The sequence below is a fragment of the Microcaecilia unicolor genome, chromosome 11, assembly GCF_901765095.1.
Source record: "Microcaecilia unicolor chromosome 11, aMicUni1.1, whole genome shotgun sequence".
Classification (NCBI taxonomy): Eukaryota; Metazoa; Chordata; class Amphibia; order Gymnophiona; family Siphonopidae; genus Microcaecilia; species Microcaecilia unicolor.
This window is the reverse complement of record NC_044041.1, coordinates 146,962,829-146,986,987: the sequence shown is the minus strand read 5'-3', so window position 1 is coordinate 146,986,987 and position 24,159 is coordinate 146,962,829. Positions and strand designations below refer to the sequence as shown.

Here is a 24,159-nt window from a genome sequence, read left to right as displayed (position 1 = left end):
GCTACTGTCGTCGGAAAATAGGCTTAAGTGCATGGAAAGGATAGGAAATTCTTCCCTGAGGGCTCATTTAACGACGAAAAACGTTTAGTGCATCTACCTCTAAATGTTTCATACCATTTAGCTGCAGCCTAGGATGTTGAAGCTGTTGCTAATGCTAAGAGAGCTACGGGCAGCCGCAGTGATGGTTGTGGTGAGCAAGGCAGTTTCCGGTCTAGGGGAGCGGGTGGGTTTCCGGTGCAGCGGGAGTGCCATGGAAAAATGGCGATGGCGGCGGCGGTTGACGGGGGAGCAGCCAAGGATTTTAATGATCTTAAGTGTCAGTTCCGCACCCGCGAAGGTTTTTATCGGTTGTTGGCTGGGCCCGAGAGTCGGCGAGTGTCCGCTGGGGTGCCCGCTGGACACATCCCTTCTTCGAATGCAGTAACGGGTAGCGGTGGAGGTCCAGGAACAGGGATGATCGGGAGCTCTGGACCGGGCTCGGGTACACTGCCTCCAGTTCGTCTCTCATTGGTGCGCCTGCTGCAGGCTGATGAGGAGCCGCTGAGGGACGAACCCGACAGGATCTGCTTCAATTTGGGCCGGGAGCTGTACTTCTATTCCTGCCAGGGTACCCGCAGGGTGAGAGGAAATTATACCAGAATTACACTATAGTTTTTCTTTCTTCTTTCTCCCCCCACCCCTTTCAAAATTAGGTGTAGAATTGCATGATATGCAGTGTTTTTTGGTTTTATTTTATTAGTGTATTATGCCTAGAAGGATACCCAGTAATATGCGAAATTAATAACGAGGCTTGGAGTTACAGGCCAAGCTGTGTTAATGCATATTGTGCTTGAATTTTAAGTGCTGCTTTCATAAGTATGTTTAGGTGTGCTGTAGTGGTCTGAAGGCTAGGTGTATCTGTATATTTATCATGATGGTCTTTGCATTATTTTCCACGGGAAACTCGGGTTTTTCACTGCTTCCCTTTAGTGCCACCTGTAGGATGGTTGCTACTAGCTTTCTGTTCTCTATTAAAACTTTGCATTATTTTCCACGGGAAACTCGGGTTTTTCACTGCTTCCCTTTAGTGCCACCTGTAGGATGGTTGCTACTAGCTTTCTGTTCTCTATTAAAACTTACTACAGCATAGGCCATCTGTGCTCCAGAGCCATTGTTTATAAACTGCACTAAGTGTGACTAGAGCTATGCAATATTATCTGTCATACAGGGTATTTTGCAGACCTCAAGTACGCGAGGAGGTTCAGTGGTGACTGCCCCGATTTGACTGCCCCTATCGGATCGACCGTTCATTTGTCTATTAGATTGTCTCTTTGTTAAATTGTACAGCGCTGCGTAACCCTAATAGCGCTCTAGAAATGTTAAGTAGTAGTAGTATGTTAATTATCATCACTGTGCATGACTGAGGAGAATTCTCAGGTCTTATTGGTGGTACTTTTATGTGGTTGACTTCATTGTACAATTTATAGAACCTTCAGTAAGAAAGGGAGGGAATAGAAACACTTATACTACCAGCTGCACGTTGCACAGGATAAAAGGGCCCACTCATAGCTTCGACACTAGTACTGATGTTGGAACAAATGATAACTGAAAATCTTTCAGGTGTTATGAACACCCTGGTGCATTTATAAGTCATTACAAACCTTTTCATGGATGCACTGCAAGAGAGACTACAGAAACTAATGAAAAATTAAGAGAATTAGATATGTTAAGCATACCCTTGAAGATAAAAAGGAAATATGCTGGTAGGCCTGCATCACGGATCACTAACAGCAGAGCAGTAATTTTGTATTTGAGTTCTTTCAGTACCGTGGGATGTATACCATCCGGTCCAGGTGCTTTACTAGTCTTTAACTTGTCGATTTGGCTCATTGTATCTTCCAGGTTCACTGAGGTTTCTTTTAGGTCCTCTTCACTTTCACCCTTGAAAACCTTCTCTGGTACAGGTACATCACTTACATCTTCTTCAGTAAAATCCAAGATTGTCTCCCTGCTACGGCCCTGTTGTCCCTGAGTGCCCCTTTTACTCTATGATGATCTAACGGTCCCATGGATTCCATCACAGGCTTTCTGCTTCAGATATACCTGAAAAAGTTATTGTGAGTTTTTGCCTCTGAGGCGTCTCTTCGTATTCTCTTTTTGGTCTTTTTTAACATTCATTTAACATGTTAGTGCTTATGTTGCATCTTGTTTTCTTTATTCGGATCCTTTTTCCATATTCTAAAAGCTGTTCTTTTGGCTTTAATAGCCTAACTGTTATTTGCTCTTCTTTCCATCCTTTAGGAAGCCATCCGAACCTTTTTTAAACCCCACTAAGGTAACTGCTTTTGAGTCATTCCGTGTCAAGTGGACCAGGGGTCCCCACCTCACCATCTCAGATTTTGATGAAATTTGGTACATAGTTTCTTTATGATAGGAAACTAAGCTGTGCAAAATTGTAGTTCAAAAGACTAAAAATTGGAGGTTCTAGGGGACCTCAAGTAAAGGGTTGCAAAATGTCGCCTGAGCAAAAATGACATTTTGGGCCAACTTCCAGAAGCTGTAAAACTGGAAGTTTTAGTAGTACAAGGGGGATATTTGGAGAACCTGCACTACGTGTAGGGCTTAATGAACTGGCAAAACCCCATGTTCCTAGTCCTCTTACTTTTTGAATGGTTTAGGCTCAAACTTTGCCAAAAAACGGCAAAAATCAATTTACAGCAATGTTGAGGCTGCTGTAGTTTCTAAACTAGTTGGCCTTTCAGGTTGATTTTTGGTAGGTGTACTAAATGCACGGCTGTAATGAGGCATTCCAATTTGCAGCACTTTCCTTCAAGTGGTTGAAAAATTATAAGCGTTCAAAGTTGGTATAAAAAGCATTTTTGCCCATTTTGGGCTATCTTTGATGCCCTTGATCTCCAGTGGGACAGCTTCAATATTCTTTCTTTTAGCACCATTAGAAAGAGCAGATTTCCTTCTATCAGAATATGTAGTTTTCATTTTGGAGTCTCTTCATAATAAGGATTGCAAAAATGCCCTCAAATGTTTGCGGGCAGCAGCCTGTGATTTCTTCACTACACCCTTGATACAAGTGTAGTAAAAGTGATTCTTCTTTCAAAAAGCACCAATTTTTTAAAATAAAGAACACATTATGTTATACAACTGTAGTCAAGAAAACTAAAAAACAGGAATGTTTTTTAGGATGTGGAAGGATGAGGCCAGGTTTCATAACAGGTTTAAAGAAAACTGCAGTCAGTTAGGATGACCGACTTGGCCAATTATGATTGGTGGACCCTGTTGCAAGGCGTCTGAGTGTCTGTTGCTGGTGTTTCTTCACCCTTGCTACAGTTTGACCTCTTAGAGGCAGATGCACTAAACGTTTTTCATCGTTAAATGAGCCCTCAGGGAAGAATTTCCTATCCTTTCCATGCACTTAAGCCTATTTTCCGACGACAGTAGCAGCTAACGAAAACGGAATGGAGATGAGCAATTAGTGTGAAAACCCCATTGAAACGACATGCACTAACCTTTTCCGATTGCCTTTACGCAGGAAAAAGGCAGGAAAACTAACGAGAGGTCTGGACCTCTCGTTAGGACAGCTCTGTGCCAGGAAAAAGTGTTAATTGAAAAAATAAACAAACTTTGAGCCAATCCCAGCGCATTAGCAGAGCTAAAAGCGCTGTGATTGGTCCAAAGGACCTCAGAAAACACATAAAAAAATAAAAATAAAAAAAGGATCGGGAGGGGGCAAGGGCGCTCATCAGGAGCGTCCTGTACGGACGGCCTTGCCCCCCCCCGCTGCTCCCACTTTCCGCCGCTCCCCCCACCCCGAAAAAGCAAACTTCTAGAAGCCCCTGCCCCCCTCCCTTCCTCAGTACTCTGTCACCTGTGCTCCGCCTCCCGACATCCTCCGTCCGTGCCCCGCCCCCTTTTGGGGTCGTCGCCGCCATTCCCCTCCTCCATCGGGCCCCCCTTCCTCTTACCGGGCCCGTGCAGCGCCTCTCTCCTCTGTCCGAAGGCGCTGCACGGGCAAGAAGAACGCTGAATCAGCTGATGCCTGCCTTCGCGATGGCGCGTCTTTCTCCTCCTGGGCCCGCCCCTGTCTGACGTCAGTAACCTACGTAGGTTACTGACGTCAGACAGGGGCGGGCCCAGGAGGAGAAAGACGCGCCATCGCGAAGGCAGGCATCAGCTGATTCAGCGTTCTTCTTGCCCGTGCAGCGCCTTCGGACAGAGGAGAGAGGCGCTGCACGGGCCCGGTAAGAGGAAGGGGGGCCCGATGGAGGAGGGGAATGGCGGCGACGACCCCAAAAGGGGGCGGGGCACGGACGGAGGATGTCGGGAGGCGGAGCACAGGTGACAGAGTACTGAGGAAGGGAGGGGGCAGGGGCTTCTAGAAGTTTGCTTTTTCGGGGTGGGGGGAGCGGCGGAAAGTGGGGAGGGGGCAGGGGCTGCTAGAATTTTGCTTTTTCGGGGTGGGGGGAGCGGCGGAAAGTGGGGAGCAGCGGGGGGGGGGGGCAAGGCCGTCTGTACAGGACGCTCCTGATGAGCGCCCTTGCCCCCTCCCGACCCTTTTTTTAATTTTTGTTTTTATTTGGGAGCCATGTGCTTGCGATTTGACTGTGTTGTGACTGTTTGTGGCATGCGCAGAGCAGCTAACATAACGCTTGGCTGCTCTGCGCATGATTTGGGGGCCGATTAACGATGTGTATTGTGATTCTTTGATACATTGTACGTTTCACTACCGATCTCAGCATGTGTGACTTTTTTTTTTGGTGCATTTTTCGTTATTTTAAAATCGTTAGGGACTTTAACGATTTAGATTTTTTTACGTTTGGTTGCTGCATCTGCCTCTTAGTGAACTGTAGGCATCAAAGTAAGCCTAGCAACAGACACTCAGGAGCCAGGAGGTACCAGAAGCATACAATTGGGCAAGGAAACAAACAATTCTGCCTTGCAACAGGGTTCACCAATCATAATTGGCCAAGTCTAACTGGCTAAAGAAGTTTTCTTTAAACATTATGTTATAAAACTGTGTTCAAGTAAACTAAAAAACAGGGTGGAAACCATTGTATACATACTTCTTGTTGAAGAAACTCGCACCTGCACCGACAGGCTCATTTATATTGAATTAAATGCCACAAATGAAGATATTAATCACTTTAGACTGAAGTAAAATTTTACCCATTGAAAACCTGATTGCAAGAATAAATGCGTTTGTTGAACTGATGCTAATGGTCATCAATGGATCCAGAAAGATCAGATGAATTTCCAATTTGCTCAGTTGGCTGTTCAAGTACATCAGAGTGTCATTTACTGACATACAATAAAAATAAAGGTTTGAAATTAATTGAAGAGCTTCTGCCTGATCAACAGAAGTTGTTACAAGAGCATTCTGGTCAACTTTTCTATGCTGGATCAACTATTTGCCTTCATCATGAATCCTTACTGTTGAAAAAGTTTGAATTTTTGCAAAGAACCTGCTGTAACCCATTTTCCAAAGGTGGTCATAATGCAAAAAGGGGCTTAAGAGTGCTGGATGACACACTAGCAGCCCAGCTAAAGGCCTTAACAAGCAAAATATTTGTGCCGGGTCAGAAACTATGTCCATCTTGTCGAAAAGACGTCAGTAACAGAGCTGCTTATTCTTTATCATCATCAACAACAGCAGATGATGAACACAGTGACATTTCTGGCAAGTTGAACACAAGTTTGACATCTCTTGGTATTTCTCCATTAAAGTTCAAAAAAGTCAGCAAGCGTGATGTACGAGGCTACACCAAGCGCAAAATCAGGCGAGTGCAAAATACTTTGAGTCATCATCTTGCAGTTGCTGGTGGCTTAGACCTAAATGAGTTTGAAACTCAACCTTCTACCAGTCAGAAATGTGTCAAATGTTCTGATTATGACGACCTGCTAAACGAGTTGAAAAACAAAGTCCAAGTTTCAGCAAATCATGCAGAAAAACTGCAAATACTAACTTTAGCACCAAACAGCTGGTCTATTGAAAGAACTGCCTCAGAATTCATGGTTTCAACTAGAATGGTTAAAAAAGCAAGAAATCTGAAATCAGTTTGTGGAATTCTGGCAAAACCAGACAAGAAGAAAGGTAAAGTTTTACCAGAAGAAACAGAAAAAAAAATTCTTGGCTTTTTTGAAGATGATGAATTCAGTAGACTGTGCCCAGGGAAAAAAAGATTTTGTCTCTGTCAGAACTGGCACTGAAAAAATTCAAATGCAAAAGCGCTTGCTGCTTAGCAATCTAAAAGAAATGTATGTTGCATATCATACTCGAAATGGGCCAGAAGTGGGTTTTTCCAAATTTTGTGAGCTAAGGCCAAAATGGTGTGTCACTGTTGGCTCATCTGGTATGCATTCTGTGTGTGTTTGTGTCATTCATCAAAATGTGAAGCTTTTTTTTTTTTTTATTTGTACCCCGCAAGCTTATGCTTGCTGGAAGCCATCTGCTGAACGAAGATTACAAAGCACTGTGATGGCTAAAACTGTGTGCAATTTGGAATGCAAAGAATGCATGCTTCACAGGTGTGAAATATGTCCAGTTAAAGATGTGCTTGAAAATTACCTGACAGAAGTGTTCATTGATGCTGACCCAGGTGAAACAATCGAGTTTAAGCTGTGGGTTCATACAGATCGCACCACACTGGAGACCAAACAGATGTATGTTGATGATTTTGTATCTGAGCTTGCATTGAAAGTTTCAAACCTGTCAATTCACCATTACATTTCCAAACATCAGACACAATACTTAAAAACTGTTAAAGAAAACCTAAATCCTTGTGAAATTGTTGTTCTCTTGGACTTTGCTGAAAACTACTCCTTTATTGTCCAAGATGCTGTTCAAGGTTTCCACTGGGAAAACAGTCAAGCTACACTGCATCCATTTGTTGTGTACTTCCGTGATGTTTCAAGTGAAATTCAGTGCATAAGTGTTTGCATAATAAGTGACAGCTTGCGGCATGATGCAGTTGCTATACATGCATTCTTGGAAAAATTAATCGCGTTCTTGAAAAGCAAAATTGGAGAAATAAAATATGTAACATACTTTAGTGATGGCTCAGCTGCACAATACAAGAACTTCAAAAGCTTTGCCAACTCGTGCTATCATCAAACAGAATTTGGAATAAGTGCACAGTGGAATTTCTTTGGCACAAGCCATGGCAAGTCACCATGTGATGCCATAGGTGGTACAACAAAGCGGCTAGTTTGCAACGACCTAAAAATAGCCAAATTCTCACAGCACAAGGCTTGTTTGAATTTTGTGATCAAAAAATAAATAAAATCAAGTTCATTTTTGTTTCCAAGGATGAAATTGAATCTTCAAGATCTGCACAAGAGGAAAGATTCAGTAAAGCTTCCACAGTTGCTGGACCTCGTGAAAATCACCAGTTTAATCCCATTGACTTGAACCAAATTTCAGTCAGTAGAGTGTCAAATGATTCCTCCTCATTTGTTGTCAAACTTCGTCAGTCAGATGACCCAGTGAGTGTACCTGGCATAAATGTGTCTCAACTTCAGCCTGGGCAGTATGTTGCCTGTGTTTATGACAACAAATAGTGGATTGGCAATGTCTGTGACACATCATTTGAAGAACATGATGCCTTGGTCAACTTTATGCATCCATGCGGGCCTGCACGATCATTTCATTGGCCTAGCAGAAGAGATTCTTGTTGGATTTCTGAACAGCATATTCTAGCAGTTCTTCCAGTACCAGCAACTACAGCACTTGGACGACAGTATACATTTCCAGAAACAGCAGTGAAACTTATCAGTGAAAAATTCTTGTCACTTCAGCACTGAGGTTTTACTTGGGAACCATTAAGACACCCCCATTAGGCTTGAGAAACTAGGCAAAGACAACCAAATGAGGCTTGGGAACCTCAAGTAAGATGCTCACCTTCAGGCTTGGGAACCTGTGCCAAGTGGTTGGACTTGCCTGGCTATCGGGCGTGACCTCTTGGCGATGAGGTTGCCACTTCCTATTGAATTGGTAGTGGCGTAGCCACCATGGACCAACGCATGCTTAAAGCAACTGAGTGACTTATACAGCAATTAGAAACATCGATGGGCCCTATATCCGTTTCATCTATCATTCAACAATACTGGCCAAAAACACTTTTTTTGCAATCCTTATATGGAAAGACTCCAAATTGAAAACTACATATTCTGATAGAAGGAAATCTGCTCTTTCTAATGGTGCTAAAAGAAAGAATATTGAAGCTGTCCCACTGGAGATCAAGGGCATCAAAGATAGCCCAAAATGGGCAAAAATGCTTTTTATACCAACTTTGAACGCTTATAATTTTTCAACCACTTGAAGGAAAGTGCTGCAAATTGGAATGCCTCATTACAGCCGTGCATTTAGTACACCTACCAAAAATCAACCTGAAAGGCCAACTAGTTTAGAAACTACAGCAGCCTCAACATCGCTGTAAATTGATTTTTGCCGTTTTTTTGGCAAAGTTTGAGCCTAAACCATTCAAAAAGTAAGAGGACTAGGAACATGGGGTTTTGCCAGTTCATTAAGCCCTACACGTAGTGCAGGTTCTCCAAATATCCCCCTTGTACTATTAAAACTTCCAGTTTTACAGCTTCTGGAAGTTGGCCCAAAATATCATTTTTGCTCAGGCGACATTTTGCAACCCTTTACTTGAGGTCCCCTAGAACCTCCAATTTTTAGTCTTTTGAACTAAAGTTTTGCACAGCTTAGTTTTTTATCATAAAGAAACTATGTACCAAATTTCATCAAAATCCGAGATGGTGAGGTGGGGACGACCTTTAAAATTGGTCCACTTGACACGGAATGACTCTTTAACTACATTCTCTGGCAACGAATTCCGGCGTTTAATTACACGTTGAGTGAAGAAATATTTTCTCCGATTCATTTTAAATGTACTACTTTGTAGCTTTATTTCGTGTCCCCTAGTCCTAGTATTTTTGGAAAGAGTAAACAAGCGATTCACGTCTACCTGTTCTACTCCACTCATTATTTTATAGATCTCTAGCATATCTCTCCTCAGCCATCTTTTCTCCAAACTGAAGAGCCCTAGCCGCTTTAGCCTTTCCTCATAGGGAAGGCGTCTCATCCCTGTTAGCATTTTCGTCACCCTTCTCTGTACCTTTTCTAATTTCACTATATCTTTTTTGATATACAGTGACCAGAATTGAACATAGTATTCGAGGTGCAGTCACATCATAGAGCATAGGCGCTGATTCCGTGGGTGCTGTGGGTGCTTGAGCACCTCCAGTATTTTAGCCTGCCGGCGCCGGAACTTCTGGTTCCAACCCCAGCCAGCCCCAACCTCTTCTTCTCCCTCAACAGTCCTCTGTCCTTGCTTCCTGATGCCCAGAATTTAAAAGTCATCTTACCTAGGGAGGCCTGGAACTCGGAGGAGAGGAGGGTAGTCTGGAACTCGGAGGAGAGGGGGGGGGCTGAAAAAGGGGTAGGTGGTGTTTGGGGCGAGTTACTGGACATGGAGGTGAGAGAGGAGAAATTGCTGGACATGGAGGGGAGGGGAGAGAGGAGAAATCACTGGACATGGAAGAGAGGGCAGGGGAGAAATGAGACTTGTTGGACATTGATGGAGGGAGGGAAGGGCAGGGGAGAGAGGAGAATTCGTTGGACATGGATGAGAGGGGAGGGGAGAGAGGAGAATTGCTGGATATGAATGGAGGAGAGGGCAGGGGAGAGAGCAGAATTGCTGGATATGAATGGAGGGGGAAGAGGGAGGGGGGAAATGCACCACCTGTTAAAAAAAAATTTCAGCACCCCCCAATAATTTTGAAAAGTTGGCTCCTATACCATGGAGCGACACACAAAGGCATTATAATGTCCTTATTTTTGTTTTCCTTTCCTAATAATACCTAACATTCTATTTGCTTTCTTAGCCGCCGCCACACACTGAGCAGAATGTTTCAATGTTTCATCAACGATGACACCTAGATCCCTTTCCTGGTCGGTGACTAATAATGTGGAACCTTGCATTGCATAGCTGTAGTTTAGGTTCCACTTTCCCACATGCATCACTTTGCACTTGCTCACATTAAACATCATCAGCCATTTGGATGCCCAGTCTCCCAGTCTCATAAGGTCCTCTTGTAATTTTTCACAATCCTTTTGCGGTTTAACAACTTTGTGTCCTCAACAATTACCTCACTAGTTACTCCCTTCTCTAGATCATTTATAAATATGTTTAAAAAAACAGCAGTCCCAGCACTATCTTTCTCCATTGAGAATACTGACCATTAACCCTACTCTCTGACCAATAAATCTTCTAGATCCTATAACTATATCCCAATCATGGTTCTCCGTGGACCACGTCTCTGTGACCGCCGCAGAATCCAAGTCGGCTTCTGTCATTGTGCAGATGGTGCAGGTTGGACTTGGTGCAGCAGGATTCTTCAGTTTTTATTTTTTATTTTATTTATTTATTGCATTTGTATCCCACATTCTCCGAGGACAAGCAGGCTGCTTGTTCTCACGACTGGGTGACGTCCGCGGCAGCCCCCACCAACCGGAACAAAACTTCGCGGGCGGTCCCGCACGCAGGGCATGCCCACCGCGCATGCGCGGCCGTCTTCCCGCCCATGCGTGGCCGTTCCCGCTCAGTCTTTTCTTTTCCGCGCCTGGAGAGAGACGTGTTCACCTCTCTCTCTTCCTCAGCCCCGGAAAACCGTCGCGATGTTCGCGAACCTTCTTTTTCGTTTATTTTTGTTGCCGCGTTCCTCTTTACACTTTTTCCGAAAAAAAAAAAAGAACGCGTTGTTCTCCTTTTCCCTCGTTTTCTAGCAGGGGCGTCGCGTTGCGGCCTTGTGGCCGCGCGGTCGAGTTGTTTTTCGAGGTGTGATTTTACCGCCACCATCGACGACTTTGATTTCGCCGACGCGATTTTTCCGTCGATGTCCTCGAAGGTCCCGAGTGGATTTAAGAAGTGTGGTCGGTGCGGCCGGCCTATCTCGCAGACCGACACTCACGCTTGGTGCCTCCAGTGCCTAGGGCCGGAGCACGATACCAAGTCGTGTACTTTGTGTCTTGGTCTCCGGAAACAAACTCAAGTAGCAAGGCAAGTTCTTCGGGACCGTCTTTTTGGAACTTGCGCCGGCCCCTCGACGTCGACCTCGATGGCATCGGTATCAACGGCCGGTTCTTCGGTACCGGTATCGATGTCCGCAAAATCGGCACCGATGGCATCGACCCCAGGAGCACAGGTCCCGTCGGCCCGCCGGTCCTCCGGTGACGGCAGGGGTGAGAGGCCGCGTGAGCAATCGGCCCCGGTCACTCCCTCTACCCATGGCCCTCGGGACCGAACCCTGTCGGACCCGGTCCCTCGAGGCCGAGGGGGATCATCCTCCTCCTCCTCCATTCCACCTAGCGCCGATGACGGGCATCGCAAGAAGACAAAGAAGCACCGTCATCGGTCGCCATCGATGCATCTGGCCCCCGGCGCCGGGGAGGAGTCGACGCCGAGTAAGCGTCAGCGTCGAGAGGAGAGGTCCCCCTCTGTAGTAGAGGTACCGACGCGTCAGGGTCCCAGCACTTCGGTGCAGTCTCCTGGACCCGAGCAGCTTCCGGCACCGACGCCTCTACCGGCCCCCCCGTCTTTCCCGGCAGCGGGCCTGGACGAGTGCCTCTGAGCCATCCTTCCGGGGATCCTGGAAGGGCTGATGCGCCAGACTGTGCCGGCGGCGAGCTCTAGCCTGGTGCCGAGGCCTTCGACGCCGACGCCGCTTGCCGGTCTTGACCGCCACGCAGGTGGAGTCGACGTCGATGGAGGGAGCTTCGTCCCCGCCGGCGCGGGAGTCCACCGCTCGACGACACCGAGGCCTCGGTGCCTCGACGTCAAGCCGGGCCTGGTTGAGGACTCAGCTGCATGAGCTTATGTCCGACACCGAGGAAGAGGCCTCGTGGGGGAAGGAGGAGGACCCCAGATATTTCTCCTCAGAGGAGTCTGTGGGCCTTCCCTCCGACCCCACGCCTTCACCAGAGAGAAAGCTCTCGCCTCCTGAGAGCCTCTCCTTTGCCTCCTTTGTCAGGGATATGTCTATATGCATTCCCTTCCCCGTGGTCTCTGTGGATGAGCCGAGGGCTGAGATGCTCGAGGTCCTCGATTATCCATCACCACCTAGAGAGTCCTCCACGGTACCGTTGCACAATGTCCTCAAAGAGATACTGCTTCAGAATTGGATGAGACCATTATCTAATCCCACCATCCCCAAGAAAGCAGAGTCCCAATACAGAATCCACTCGGACCCAGAGTTAATGCGGCCCCAATTGCCTCATGACTCGGCGGTCGTGGATTCTGCTCTCAAGAGGGCACGGAGTTCGAGGGATACCGCCTCGGCGCCCCCGGGGCGGGAGTCTCGCACTCTGGACTCGTTTGGGAGGAAGGCCTACCAATCTTCCATGCTCGTGACCCGCATCCAGTCGTACCAGCTCTACACGAGCATGCACATGCGGAATAATGTGGAGCAACTGGCGGACCTGGTTGACAAGCTCCCGCCGGAGCAGTCCAGGCCTTTTCAGGAGGTGGTCAGGCAGCTGAAGGCGTGCAGAAAGTTCCTGTCCAGGGGTATATATGACACCTGTGACGTGGCATCTCGTGCTGCGGCCCAAGGTATAGTGATGCGCAGGCTCTCATGGCTGCGTGCCTCTGACCTGGACAACCGCACCCAGCAGAGACTGGCAGACTTCCCTTGCCGGGGGGATAACATTTTTGGTGAGAAGGTCGAGCAGCTGGTGGACCAACTGCATCAGCGGGAAACCGCCCTCGACAAGCTCTCCCACCGGGCGCCTTCAGCATCCACCTCAGCAGGTGGACATTTTTCCCGGGCCCGGCAGGCTGCGCCCTATGCTTTTACCAAGCGTAGGTACACCCAGCCGGCCCGAAGGCCTCGTCAGGCACAAGGACAGTCCCAGCGCGCTCGTTCTCGTCAACAGCGTGCGCCTAAGCAGCCCCCTGCGCCTCCATAGCAAAAGCCGGGGACGGGCTTTTGACTGGATCCATTGGAACATAGCCGCCATCAAAGTGTCCGTACCGGACGATCTGCCGGTCGGAGGGAGGTTGAAATTTTTTCACCAAAGGTGGCCTCTCATAACCTCCGACCAGTGGGTTCTCCAAATAGTGCGGTGCGGATACGCCCTGAATTTGGCCTCCCTGCCACCAAATTGTCCTCCGGGAGCTCAATCCTTCAGCTCCCATCACAAGCAGGTACTTGCAGAGGAACTCTCCGCCCTTCTCAGCGCCAATGCGGTCGAGCCCGTACCTCTCGGGCAGGAAGGGCAGGGATTCTATTCCAGGTACTTCCTTGTGGAAAAGAAAACAGGGGGGATGCGTCCCATCCTAGACCTGAGAGGCCTGAACAAATTCCTGGTCAAAGAAAAGTTCAGGATGCTTTCCTTGGGCACCCTTCTGCCAATGATTCAGAAAAACGATTGGCTATGTTCCCTGGATTTAAAGGACGCATACACTCACATCCCGATACTGCCAGCTCACAGACAGTATCTCAGATTCCGCCTGGGCGCACGGCACTTTCAGTATTGTGTGCTGCCCTTTGGGCTTGCCTCTGCCCCACGGGTGTTTACAAAGTGCCTCGTGGTGGTAGCGGCGTATTTACGCAAGCTGGGAGTGCACGTGTTCCCGTATCTCGACGATTGGCTGGTCAAGAACACCTCGGAGGCAGGAGCTCTCCGGTCCACGCAGTGCACTATTCAACTCCTGGAGCTGCTGGGGTTTGTGATAAATTACCCAAAGTCCCATCTCCAGCCAGCCCAGTCTCTGGAATTCATAGGAGCTCTGCTGAATACCCAGACGGCTCAGGCCTTCCTTCCCGAAGCGAGGGCCAGCAACCTCCTGTCCCTGGCTTCACGGACCAGAGCGTCTCAGCAGATCACAGCTCGGCAGATGTTGAGACTTCTGGGTCATATGGCCTCCACAGTTCATGTGACTCCCATGGCTCGTCTTCACATGAGATCTGCTCAATGGACCCTAGCTTCCCAGTGGTTTCAAGCCACCGGGAATCTAGAAGATGTCATCCGTCTCTCCACCAGTTGCCGCACTTCACTGCACTGGTGGACCATTCGGACCATTTTGACCCTGGGACGTCCATTCCAAATTCCACAGCCCACGAAAGTGCTGACGACGGATGCATCTCGCCTGGGTTGGGGAGCTCATGTCGATGGGCTCCACACCCAGGGACTGTGGTCCCTCCAGGAAAAGGATCTTCAGATCAACCTCCTGGAGCTCCGAGCGATCTGGAACGCACTGAAGGCTTTCAGAGACCGGCTGTCCTGTCAAATTATCCAAATTCGGACAGACAATCAGGTTACAATGTATTACGTCAACAAGCAGGGGGGCACCGGATCTCGCCCCTTGTGTCAGGAAGCCGTCGGGATGTGGCGTTGGGCTTGCCAATTTGGCATGCTCCTCCAAGCCACATACCTGGCAGGTGTAAACAACAGTCTGGCCGACAGACTGAGCAGAGTCATGCAACCGCACGAGTGGTCGCTCCATTCCAGAGTGGTACGCAAGATCTTCCGAGAGTGGGGCACCCCCTCGGTGGACCTTTTCGCCTCTCAGACCAACCACAAGCTGCCTCTGTTCTGTTCCAGACTTCAGGCACACGGCAGGCTAGCGTCGGATGCCTTTCTCCTTCATTGGGGGACCGGCCTCCTGTATGATTATCCTCCCATACCTTTGGTGGGGAAGACCTTACTGAAGCTCAAGCAAGACCACGGCACCATGATTCTGATAGCGCCTTTTTGGCCCCGTCAGATCTGGTTCCCTTTTCTTCTGGAGTTGTCCTCAGAAGAACCGTGGAGATTGGAGTGTTTTCTGACTCTCATTTCGCAGAACTACGGAGCGTTGCTGCACCCCAACCTTCAGTCTCTGGCTCTCACGGCCTGGATGTTGAGGGCGTAGACTTTGCTTTGTTGGGTCTGTCGGAGGGTGTCTCCCATGTCTTGCTTGCCTCTAGGAAGGATTCCACTAAAAAGAGTTACCTTTTCAAGTGGAGGAGGTTTGTCGTTTGGTGTGAGAGCAAGGCCCTAGAACCTCGTTCTTGCCCTGCACAGAACCTGCTTGAATACGTTCTGCACTTATCAGAGTCTGGCCTCAAGACCAACTCAGTAAGGAATCACCTTAGTGCGATTAGTGCTTACCATTATCGTGTGGAAGGTAAAGCCATCTCTGGAGAGCCTTTAGTCGTTCGATTCATGAGAGGCTTGCTTCTGTCAAAGCCCCCTATCAAGCCTCCTGCAGTGTCATGGGATCTCAACGTCGTCCTCACCCAGCTGATGAAACCTCCTTTTGAGCCACTGAATACCTGCCATCTGAAGTACTTGACCTGGAAGTTCATTTTCTTGCTGGCAGTTACTTCAGCTCATAGAGTCAGTGAGCTGCAAGCCTTGGTAGCTCATGCTCCTTATACCAAATTTCATCATAACAGAGTAGTACTCCGCACTCACCCTAAGTTCCTGCCAAAGGTGGTGTCGGAGTAACATCTTAACCAGTCAATTGTCTTGCCAACATTCTTTCCCAGACCGCATACCCGCCCTGCTGAACGTCAGTTGCACACATTGGACTGCAAGAGAGCATTGGCCTTCTATTTGGAGCGGACACAGCCCCACAGACAGTCCGCCCAATTGTTTGTTTCTTTCGACCCTAACAGGCTAGGGTCGCTGTCGGGAAACGCACCATCTCCAATTGGCTAGCAGATTGCATTTCCTTCACTTATGCCCAGACTGGGCTGAATGTTGAGGGTCATGTCACGGCTCATAGTGTCAGAGCCATGGCAGCGTCGGTGGCTCACTTGAAGTCAGCCACTATTGAAGAGATTTGCAAGGCTGCGACGTGGTCATCTGTCCACACATTCACATCACATTACTGCCTCCAGCAGGATACCTGACGCGACAGTAGGTTCGGGCAGTCGGTGCTGCAGAATCTGTTTGGGGTGTAAATCCAACTCCACCCTCCAAGGCCCGAATTTATTCTGGTCAGGCTGCACTCTCAGTTAGTTGTTCTTCGTAGGTCAATTTCTGTTATACCCTCGCCGTTGCGAGGTTCAATTGACCTGGGTTCTTGTTTTGAGTGAGCCTGAGAGCTAGGGATACCCCAGTCGTGAGAACAAGCAGCCTGCTTGTCCTCGGAGAAAGTGAATGATACATACCTGTAGCAGGTGTTCTCCGAGGACAGCAGGCTGATTGTTCTCACCTACCCTCCCTCCTCCCCTTTGGAGTTGCGTTTCATCTTTTTGGCTTGTTATTCAACTGAGCGGGAACGGCCACGCACGGGCGGGAAGACGGCCGCGCATGCGCGGTGGGCGTGCCCTGCGTGCGGGACCGCCCGCGAAGTTTTGTTCCGGTTGGTGGGGGCTGCCGCGGACGTCACCCAGTCGTGAGAACAATCAGCCTGCTGTCCTCGGAGAACACCTGCTACAGGTATGTATCATTCACTTTATCCCACCTCTTTGCAGGCTCATTGTGGCTTACAATTTGTCGTGGATACTGGAAATAGAAGAGAATATACATTTGGTTTTACAGAGGGTTTTGGGTTACATGGTGGTGAAATACATGGTTGTATTAAAGCAAAAGACATTATAAGACATTCCTATATATATGAAAGATTGTACAGTTACAAGTGTTGATCTTTGTGATATATCTTGTCGAAGTGATAAGTTTTCAGTAGTTTACGGAAGTTGGTCAGTTCATGGACCGTTTTTAGGTTACGTGGTAGTGCGTTCCATAGCTGCGTGCTCATATAGGAAAAGGTAGATGCGTGCATTAATTTGTATTTCAGACCTTTACAGTTGGGAGGATGAAGGTTGAGGAATGTGCGAGAAGATTTTATTGCATTCCTGGGTGGTAGTTCAATTAGGTCTGATATGTAGGCTGGGGCGTCTCCATGGATGATTGTATGGACTAGGATACAAAGTTTGAACGTGATGTGTTCTTTAAGTGGGAGCCAGTGTAGTTTTTCTCGTAGGGGTGTCGCGCTTTCATATTTTGGTTTGCCGAATATTAATCTGGCTGCCGTGTTCTGGGCTGTTTGGAGTTTTTAAAGTATTTGCTCTTTGCAGCCAGCGTATAGTGAGTTACAATAGTCCAGATGACTGAGTACTAGTGATTGTACCAGATTGCAGAAGACAGATCTTGGGAAAAATGGTTTAATTCTTTTTAGTTTCCACATTGAGTGAAACATCTTTTTAGTTATGTTTGTCGCATGATTCTCAAGTGTTAGGTGTCGATCAATGGTGACTCCAAGAATTTTTAGGGTGTCCGAAACTGGTAGGTTTAGTTTAGGTGTGTTGATGGTGGTGAATTTATTCTTATTGTATTGCGAACTGAGTACTAGGCATTGGGTTTTTTCTGCATTAAGTTTCAGCTGAAATGCATCTGCCCAGGAATTCATGATGTGTAGGCTTTGCTTGATTTCGTTGGAGATTTCCTTTAGATCTTGTTTGAATGGGATGAAGATCGTTACATCATCAGCGTATATATATGGGTTTAAGTTCTGATTCGATAGTAGTTTGGCCAAGGGTGTCGTCATTAGGTTGAATATGGTTGGTGAGAGAGGAGATCCCTGTGGAACGCCGCATTCAGGTGTCTATGTAGCTGATGTAGCCGAATTTGATGTCACTTGATAAGAGCGTGTAGTTAGGAACCCCTTAAACCAGTTGAGAACGTTGCCTCCAATGCCGAAGTATTCGAGGATGTGTAATAAGATTCCATGGTCAACCATGTCAAATGCGCTTGACATGTCGAATTGTAACAGTAGTACGTTATTCCCGTTTGCTATCAGTTGTTTGAATTTTGTCATGAGCGTAACTAATACAGTTTCAGTGCTGTGATTAGTGCGGAATCCTGACTGGGAATCGTGTAATATTGAGAATTTGTTTAGATATTCTGTGAGTTGTTTGGTCACCATACGTTCTGTTAATTTGGTAATTAATGGGATGGATGCTACTGGTCTATAGTTCGTTAGTTCGTTAATGTTTTTCTTTGCATCCTTGGGTATGGGGATGAGTAAAATGTTGCTTTTCTCCATTGGGAAGAGTCCATTTTGTAGCATAAAGTTCACGTGGTTTTGTTAGGTCCGTTATAAATTGTTGAGGGGCTGATTTCATGAGGTTGTTTGGGCATATATCTAATTTGCAATGAGATTTGGCGAATCTTTTAAGTATTTGTGAGATAAGGTCTTCCGGTAGTATTATGAATTCAGTCCAGATCCTGTCTGCTGGGTAAACTCCAGGGTCAGGGTCTAGGCATTCTAGGAGTGTGGTGTAGTTGATGGGGCTGGCAGGTATTTTGAGTCGCAGTTGTATGATTTTCTCCTTAAAGTACTTCGCCAAGTCGTCAGCTCCTGGTGTGTCTTTGCTGTTGTTGGTGACTGGAGTAGTATCTAATAATTTATTCACGAGTTGGAAGAGTTTGTGTGTGTCTTTGTAATTTGGGCCAATTTCAGTTTTGTAGTATTGTCTTTTGGTTTGTCTTGTTATGATTGTAGTTATAACCCCTCTCAAACTTACCTTTTTCCTGGTGGTCAGCTTTGCTGGCTTCTGTTTCTTTTGTCTGTCCTTTCTGAGCTGGCTCTCTCTGTGCTGGCAGCTTCCAGCAGCATGACTCTAATTGTTTCACTTTACTACAGATGTGTGTGTGGACTGAGTTAGCTCTACCTTTCTTTGGGTGTACTGGCTTCAAGTGCTTCACGGTGCTGCATTGGTGTGGGTTGGGCCTCTCTGGGTTTCAGTGTGCTCTCTGTGTTTCAGTGTGCTGCCTGGGTCTAGGGAGTGTGACATCATCAGGGAGGGCCTTGATAAGGAAGTGGTGTTGTTTCCTTCAGAGCCTTTGCAACGGTTGTGTTTGCTTTAGGTAGGGTGGTGCAGTGTGCACTTCTGACTTTGTGTCTAGTTTCCCTGCTTGCTTTTGCTAAGGTCCAGGTTAGTGTTAGTGCAGTGTGCACTGGTGTCTGTGTGTTTTGCTTTTCCCTTGTGGTTCCCCTGCTTTTCCCTCCTGGTTTTGGAAGCATTGCGTTGTGTCTAGCTTGCTAGAGTAGGGCTTAGGAAGCACCTTGTTAGTTTTGTATCTAGCTTGCCAGAGTAGTGCTTAGGAAGCACCTTGTTAGTTTTGTGTCTAGCTTGCTAGGGTAGTGCTTAGGAAGCACCTTGTTAGTTTTGTATCTAGCATGCTAGAGTAGTGCTTAGGAAGCTTGTTAGTTTTGTGTTTAGCTTGTTAGTATAGGGCTTAGGAAGTCCTTTTGTTAGTGTAGGCCTAGGAGTGCCCTGGTTAGTCCAGTTCCTTGGAGCACTGCTGTCTCTTCTGTTTCCAGTCCTGGTCCCTGTGTCATCCGGTATCCGGTAAGTCCTGCCGGCCACTCGAACCCAAGGGCTCAACCCTTGGGGGGGGGGGGGGTAGTGGCCAAGCGCAGATGAAGCTGTCCAGTGTGTTCCGGTCCGGTGTGTGTTCCAGTCTGGTGCGCTCAAGTCCAGTGTGTTCCAGTCCTGTGTCCTCCAGTCCGGGGGATTGCAGTCCAGTGTTCCAGTCCGGGGGATTGCAGTCCAGTGTTCCAGTCCGGGGGATTCCAGTCCATGTGTTCCGGTTCGCTGGGCAGTGCCTGCAGTCCCTGCCGGTGTTCTTGCCCAGTGTTGGTTCCTCGGCAGCAGCCCAAGGGCTCACGTTTGCTCAAGAGCCCGGCCCCGCGGGCTCTGAACCTGAGAACCTGACATGTCTTATATTTATATTTCCTTCGGAATTGGAGGTCACGTGATGGTTTGAGAGAGGAAGTCGCGTCTTTCTTCTCTCTGGGGCTCCCTCTTCTCCATTCCCCGAATAACGAGCGAAAACTAGACCAAAATAACCACAAAACGCGAGCTCACCTTGTGTTCCTATATGGATCCTTTTGTAACGAAAGAGACCCGGGCTTCAGCGTCGAAATCGGCGAAAAAAACCGCTGAGAAGCAACAAGGGTCGGAAGAATCCAAAATAGCGCCTAGCCCAGTCCCCGAACGCCCTCCACAATTCCACCCGTCGCAGCTCCAACAGATAACAGAAGCGGTGAGCGAGGCTTTGAAACCGGAGCTGACAAAGTTATCTGACCAGATTGCAGGTGTAGAATCGCTACTGGGAGAAACTACGAGGCGGACGGGGGAGCTCGAAGTGCGAGTGTCGGAGCTGGAGGACTCGAGTATGGGCAGATGATCATTGCTGCAAGACCTGCAGAAATCATTGCGAGCCCAGGCGAAACATCTAGATGACCTGGAAAACAGGTCCCGCAGGTCTAACCTCCGTTTGATTGGTATTCCAGAGTCAGTGTCAGATCGTGCCCTGCCCACGCAACTGGAGAGTTGGCTTAAATCTGAGTTTGCTCTCTCTGATAGCAGTGGACCGTTGTGCCTAGAGAGAGCGCACCGCCTGGGCAGGAGAACTGAAGGAGGAAACAGACCGAGAGTGGTCATAATAAAGGTTCATAACTTCTTGCACAAGAAAGAAATTTTGAGAGGCGCCAGATCCAAATGGGACTCACTCACATTTGATGGAACAGCAGTAAAAATTTTTCAGGATTAGTCTGCTGCCCTGCAGGAACGTAGGAAAGCATTTGGCCCGCTGTGTCGCCATCTGGCAGCAAAAAACCAAAGATTTATGCTACTGTATCCAGCTCAGCTCAAAGTGCTGGAGGATGAGGGCTGGAAGATGTATCACTCTCCGGAAGAGGCCCAGTCCCTGCTGCGGGACAAACCCACATCCTCCCCTGGACACAATGGCTGAAGGAAGAGTGGATGAGCCTGTAGCGGGCTATGGTGGTCTTTGATCGCAGGCGCACGGCAGCAATTGTGCTGCTGGGGCAGAGTTTACCCAGTATGGTATCACAGTTAAATGTTATGAAGTTAACTTAGATCTGTATGTTTGTGGATTTGTTGAATGGTGTGAATTATTGTAATTTAGCGTGGTAAAGATGAGTGGTTTGGAAGGAGAAAGAGTGGGGGAGGGGGGCCCCTACCATTGATTGACCGGAGCTCTCCTAGTAGATGTTGCGAAAGGAGAGGTCACAGGTGATAAGGGGGGGAGGAATTAGGGGTAGGGGGAGGAGCCTGAGGTGAGGGAGGGTAAGGGACGGGGAGGAAGGGGGGGGTTACGGAACAGAAGGGGATTGAATGCATGGGGAATGCCCTTGAGCTGTCGGGTAATGGAACAGGGAGACTCGGGTGGAGCTGGGCACCTGAGTCTTCCATACCTTTATTACAGTTTGGTAACTATGGAAACGACCTTATTCAGGAAGGGGGGGTGCTCGGACTAGATTCATAACATGGAACTTAGGGGGCATAACATCCCCTATTAAGAGGGCAAAGATTCTGCAAGCCTTAAAAGACACCATGCTGATGTGGCCTGTATCCAAGAGATGAGATTATCTCAAGAGGAGTTACAAAAGTTGAAGAGAGCATGGGTAGGTGAGGTATATGGGGCAGCGGCTGATTGAAGGAGGAGTGGAGTGGCAATTCTAGTTCGAAAGGGAGTGATGGCGAAAACACATCTGGTGGGTAGTGACCCAGAGGGGAGATATGTGGTGGTGCGTCTCTGTCTCCATCATGTGGAGTACTTAGTAGTGGCTCTATATGGGCCGAATCTCTATGGCAGATCTTTTTACGACCACCTAATCCAAATGTGCCTTTCTCATAGGTCGCTGCCGCTGCTTGTGTTGGGGGATTTTAATTTAGTGGCTGACCCCATACTTGATTGCTCGTCCCCTAGAAGGGCGACCCGGGGAGGCCCGGAGGCTAGGGCCCTATCACAGTTTATGCAGGCACTTGAGGTGGTGGACTCTTGGTGCTCCTTACACCCAGAGGAGCGAGAATACACCCATCTCTCCAGGGCCCATGGGACTTTCTCCCGCCTAGATTACATTCTGGTGGATCAGCGGGTGTTTCCCTATGTGAGTGTAGTGGAGATAGGCCCGGAAGAGATCTCGGACCACTCCATGGTATGGTTGGATTTGGAGGATCGAGACCTGGGGATTGGGGGAAGAGGGTGGAGGTTTCCCACTTATCTGGCCTCAGATCCAGCATTCAAACAACATCTGCTGGAGAGCTGGGGGGAATACTCACAATTCAACAAAGAGCACAGGGATACTCCCACACTGTTTTGGCAAGCGGCGAAAGCAGTTTTGAGGGGTGCAGTGATTGCATTCACAGTACAACGGGAGCGTAAGATCACTGGGGCGATTTTCCACTTAGAGCGTAGACTCGGGAGAGCTAGGCGCCGGTTTATGGCGGTCCCGTCGAGCCATAATAGGGAGCAGATGAAAATAGCTCAAATAGCATTAAATTCACTTTTGCATGAAAGAGCCTCGAGAGCCCTAGCGGTTAGGAAATTTCGGTTCCAGAGGTATGGGAATAAATCAGGAGCCATGTTAGCAAGGGTAGTCAAGGCTTGGGGTGGTCCTAGAGCGATAGTGGCGGTGAAAGACCGGAAAGGACTGTTTTTGTTCTTTCAAATCATGTAACGACGTTTTCATTTTCCATACTCTGTAAGCCACATTGAGCCTGCAAAAAGGTGGGAAAATGTGGGGTACAAATACAATAAATAAATAAATAAATAAAATTCAGAATGGGAGGGAAGGAGTAAAACAGGTGTTTCAGCACTTCTATAGTGAGTTGTATAAAAATCAATCCCCACCATCATTGTCGGCGGTGGCAGATTATTTGAGGAAGGCCAGGATGCCGACACTCACGGCAGCGGAGGTGGAGGACCCGAATAGGCCTATTACGGGAAAGGAACTTCAGGATATCATTAGGTCACTTCCCGCGAACTCAGCTCCAGGCCCAGATGGCTTCCCTAGTGAATTTTATAAAATCTTAAATCCGCACATAGTGGGCCCCCTACACTCGTATTTTGAGGAGGTAGTGGCACAAGGACAGTTTCCAGCTTATGCTAATGAAGCACTAATAACACTATTGTTAAAGCCGGGGAAGCCAGAGAACCAGGCTGGCTCCTTCCGGCCTATCTCCTTAATTAATGTAGATGTGAAGATCTTGGCTAAACTACTAGCTAATAGGTTGCAGGAGTGCCTACCTAGGCTCATCGGGCAGGAACAAGTGAGTTTCATGCGCAATAGGCACTCAGGAATCAACGTGCAACGTTTGTTACTGGCCCAAGCCCAAATTCAGCGTTCAGGCTGCGAAGCGATGTTGGTCAGCCTGGACGCTGAAAAAGCATTCGATAAGGTGGGTTGGGACTACATGTTTGCGGTGTTGGGACATGTGGGTGTAGGGGGTTGGACTTATGGGGCTATCCAGTCGCTATACTCAAACCCTCGAGCAGCTGTGCTAGTTAATGGATCTAGAACACAACAATTTCCTATCGCGAGGGGGACTAGGCAAGGCTGTCCCCTCTCTCCGCTTCTTTTTGTGCTTTCTATTGAACCTTTGATTAAAAGTATCCAACAGGGAGAGGGGGTGGCAGGGGTGACAGTAAGCGGAGAGAAAGTAAAGGTGTTGGCCTTCGTGGATGATTTATTGATAATATCTACGTCCCCGAGATCGGCACTGCCGGCTCTGCTCGAGGAGATAGAATGCTTTAGTGCATTGTCGGGGTTCAAAATTAATCGGGAAAAATCACGCATTATGAGGCTACCCGAGCGACTGGATGGCCCCGACCCAGACGACTTCTCGTTACAGAGGGCGAGGACAGAGATGAAGTATTTAGGCGTGTTAATCCCTAGCACATTAAGTTGTTTGTATGAGATAAATACCCAAAAGTTGCTGAAAGATACAGCGAGGAAACTTGAACAATGGCGGGGTCTTCCTATCTCTTTATCAGGGCGCATAGCATTATACAATATGATGATTATCCCTTGCTGGTCATACTTGTTTCAAACACTACCCTTACAACTCACTATCAGGGATGAGAGGTGATTGAATGGAATGTTAAGGAAATTTTTGTGGCAGGGAAAGAAGCCGAGATTCCCATTGGAAAGTATGTATGTACTGAAAAAGTATGGAGGGATGGGTCTGCAGAGTGTGAGACATTTGGGGATCGCCTGTGCTATGAAACATGTAACAGACTGGTTCCGCAACTCTGCAGATTTCTCGGCCACCACCTTGGAACTGCGGTTGTTTGCACCCACTCATTTTAGTAGTTGCCTCCACGGGAGTGGGGGGGCCTCTCCAGTGTTGCGT

At 47.9% G+C, this 24,159-nt stretch overlaps 1 protein-coding gene across 2 annotated transcripts in view; it reads left to right on the top strand.

The window, feature by feature from the left end:
- The first annotated feature begins 240 nt into the window (after positions 1–240).
- The window catches only part of DMWD (DM1 locus, WD repeat containing), a 304,058-nt gene continuing 280,139 nt past the window's right edge, over positions 241–24,159 (top strand). For both annotated transcript variants that reach the window (XM_030218572.1, XM_030218571.1), the window contains exon 1: positions 241–618. In XM_030218572.1, coding sequence (XP_030074432.1) covers positions 259–618 — 360 coding nt within the window. In that variant the 5' untranslated portion in view covers positions 241–258. The remainder of the gene's footprint in view (positions 619–24,159) is intronic.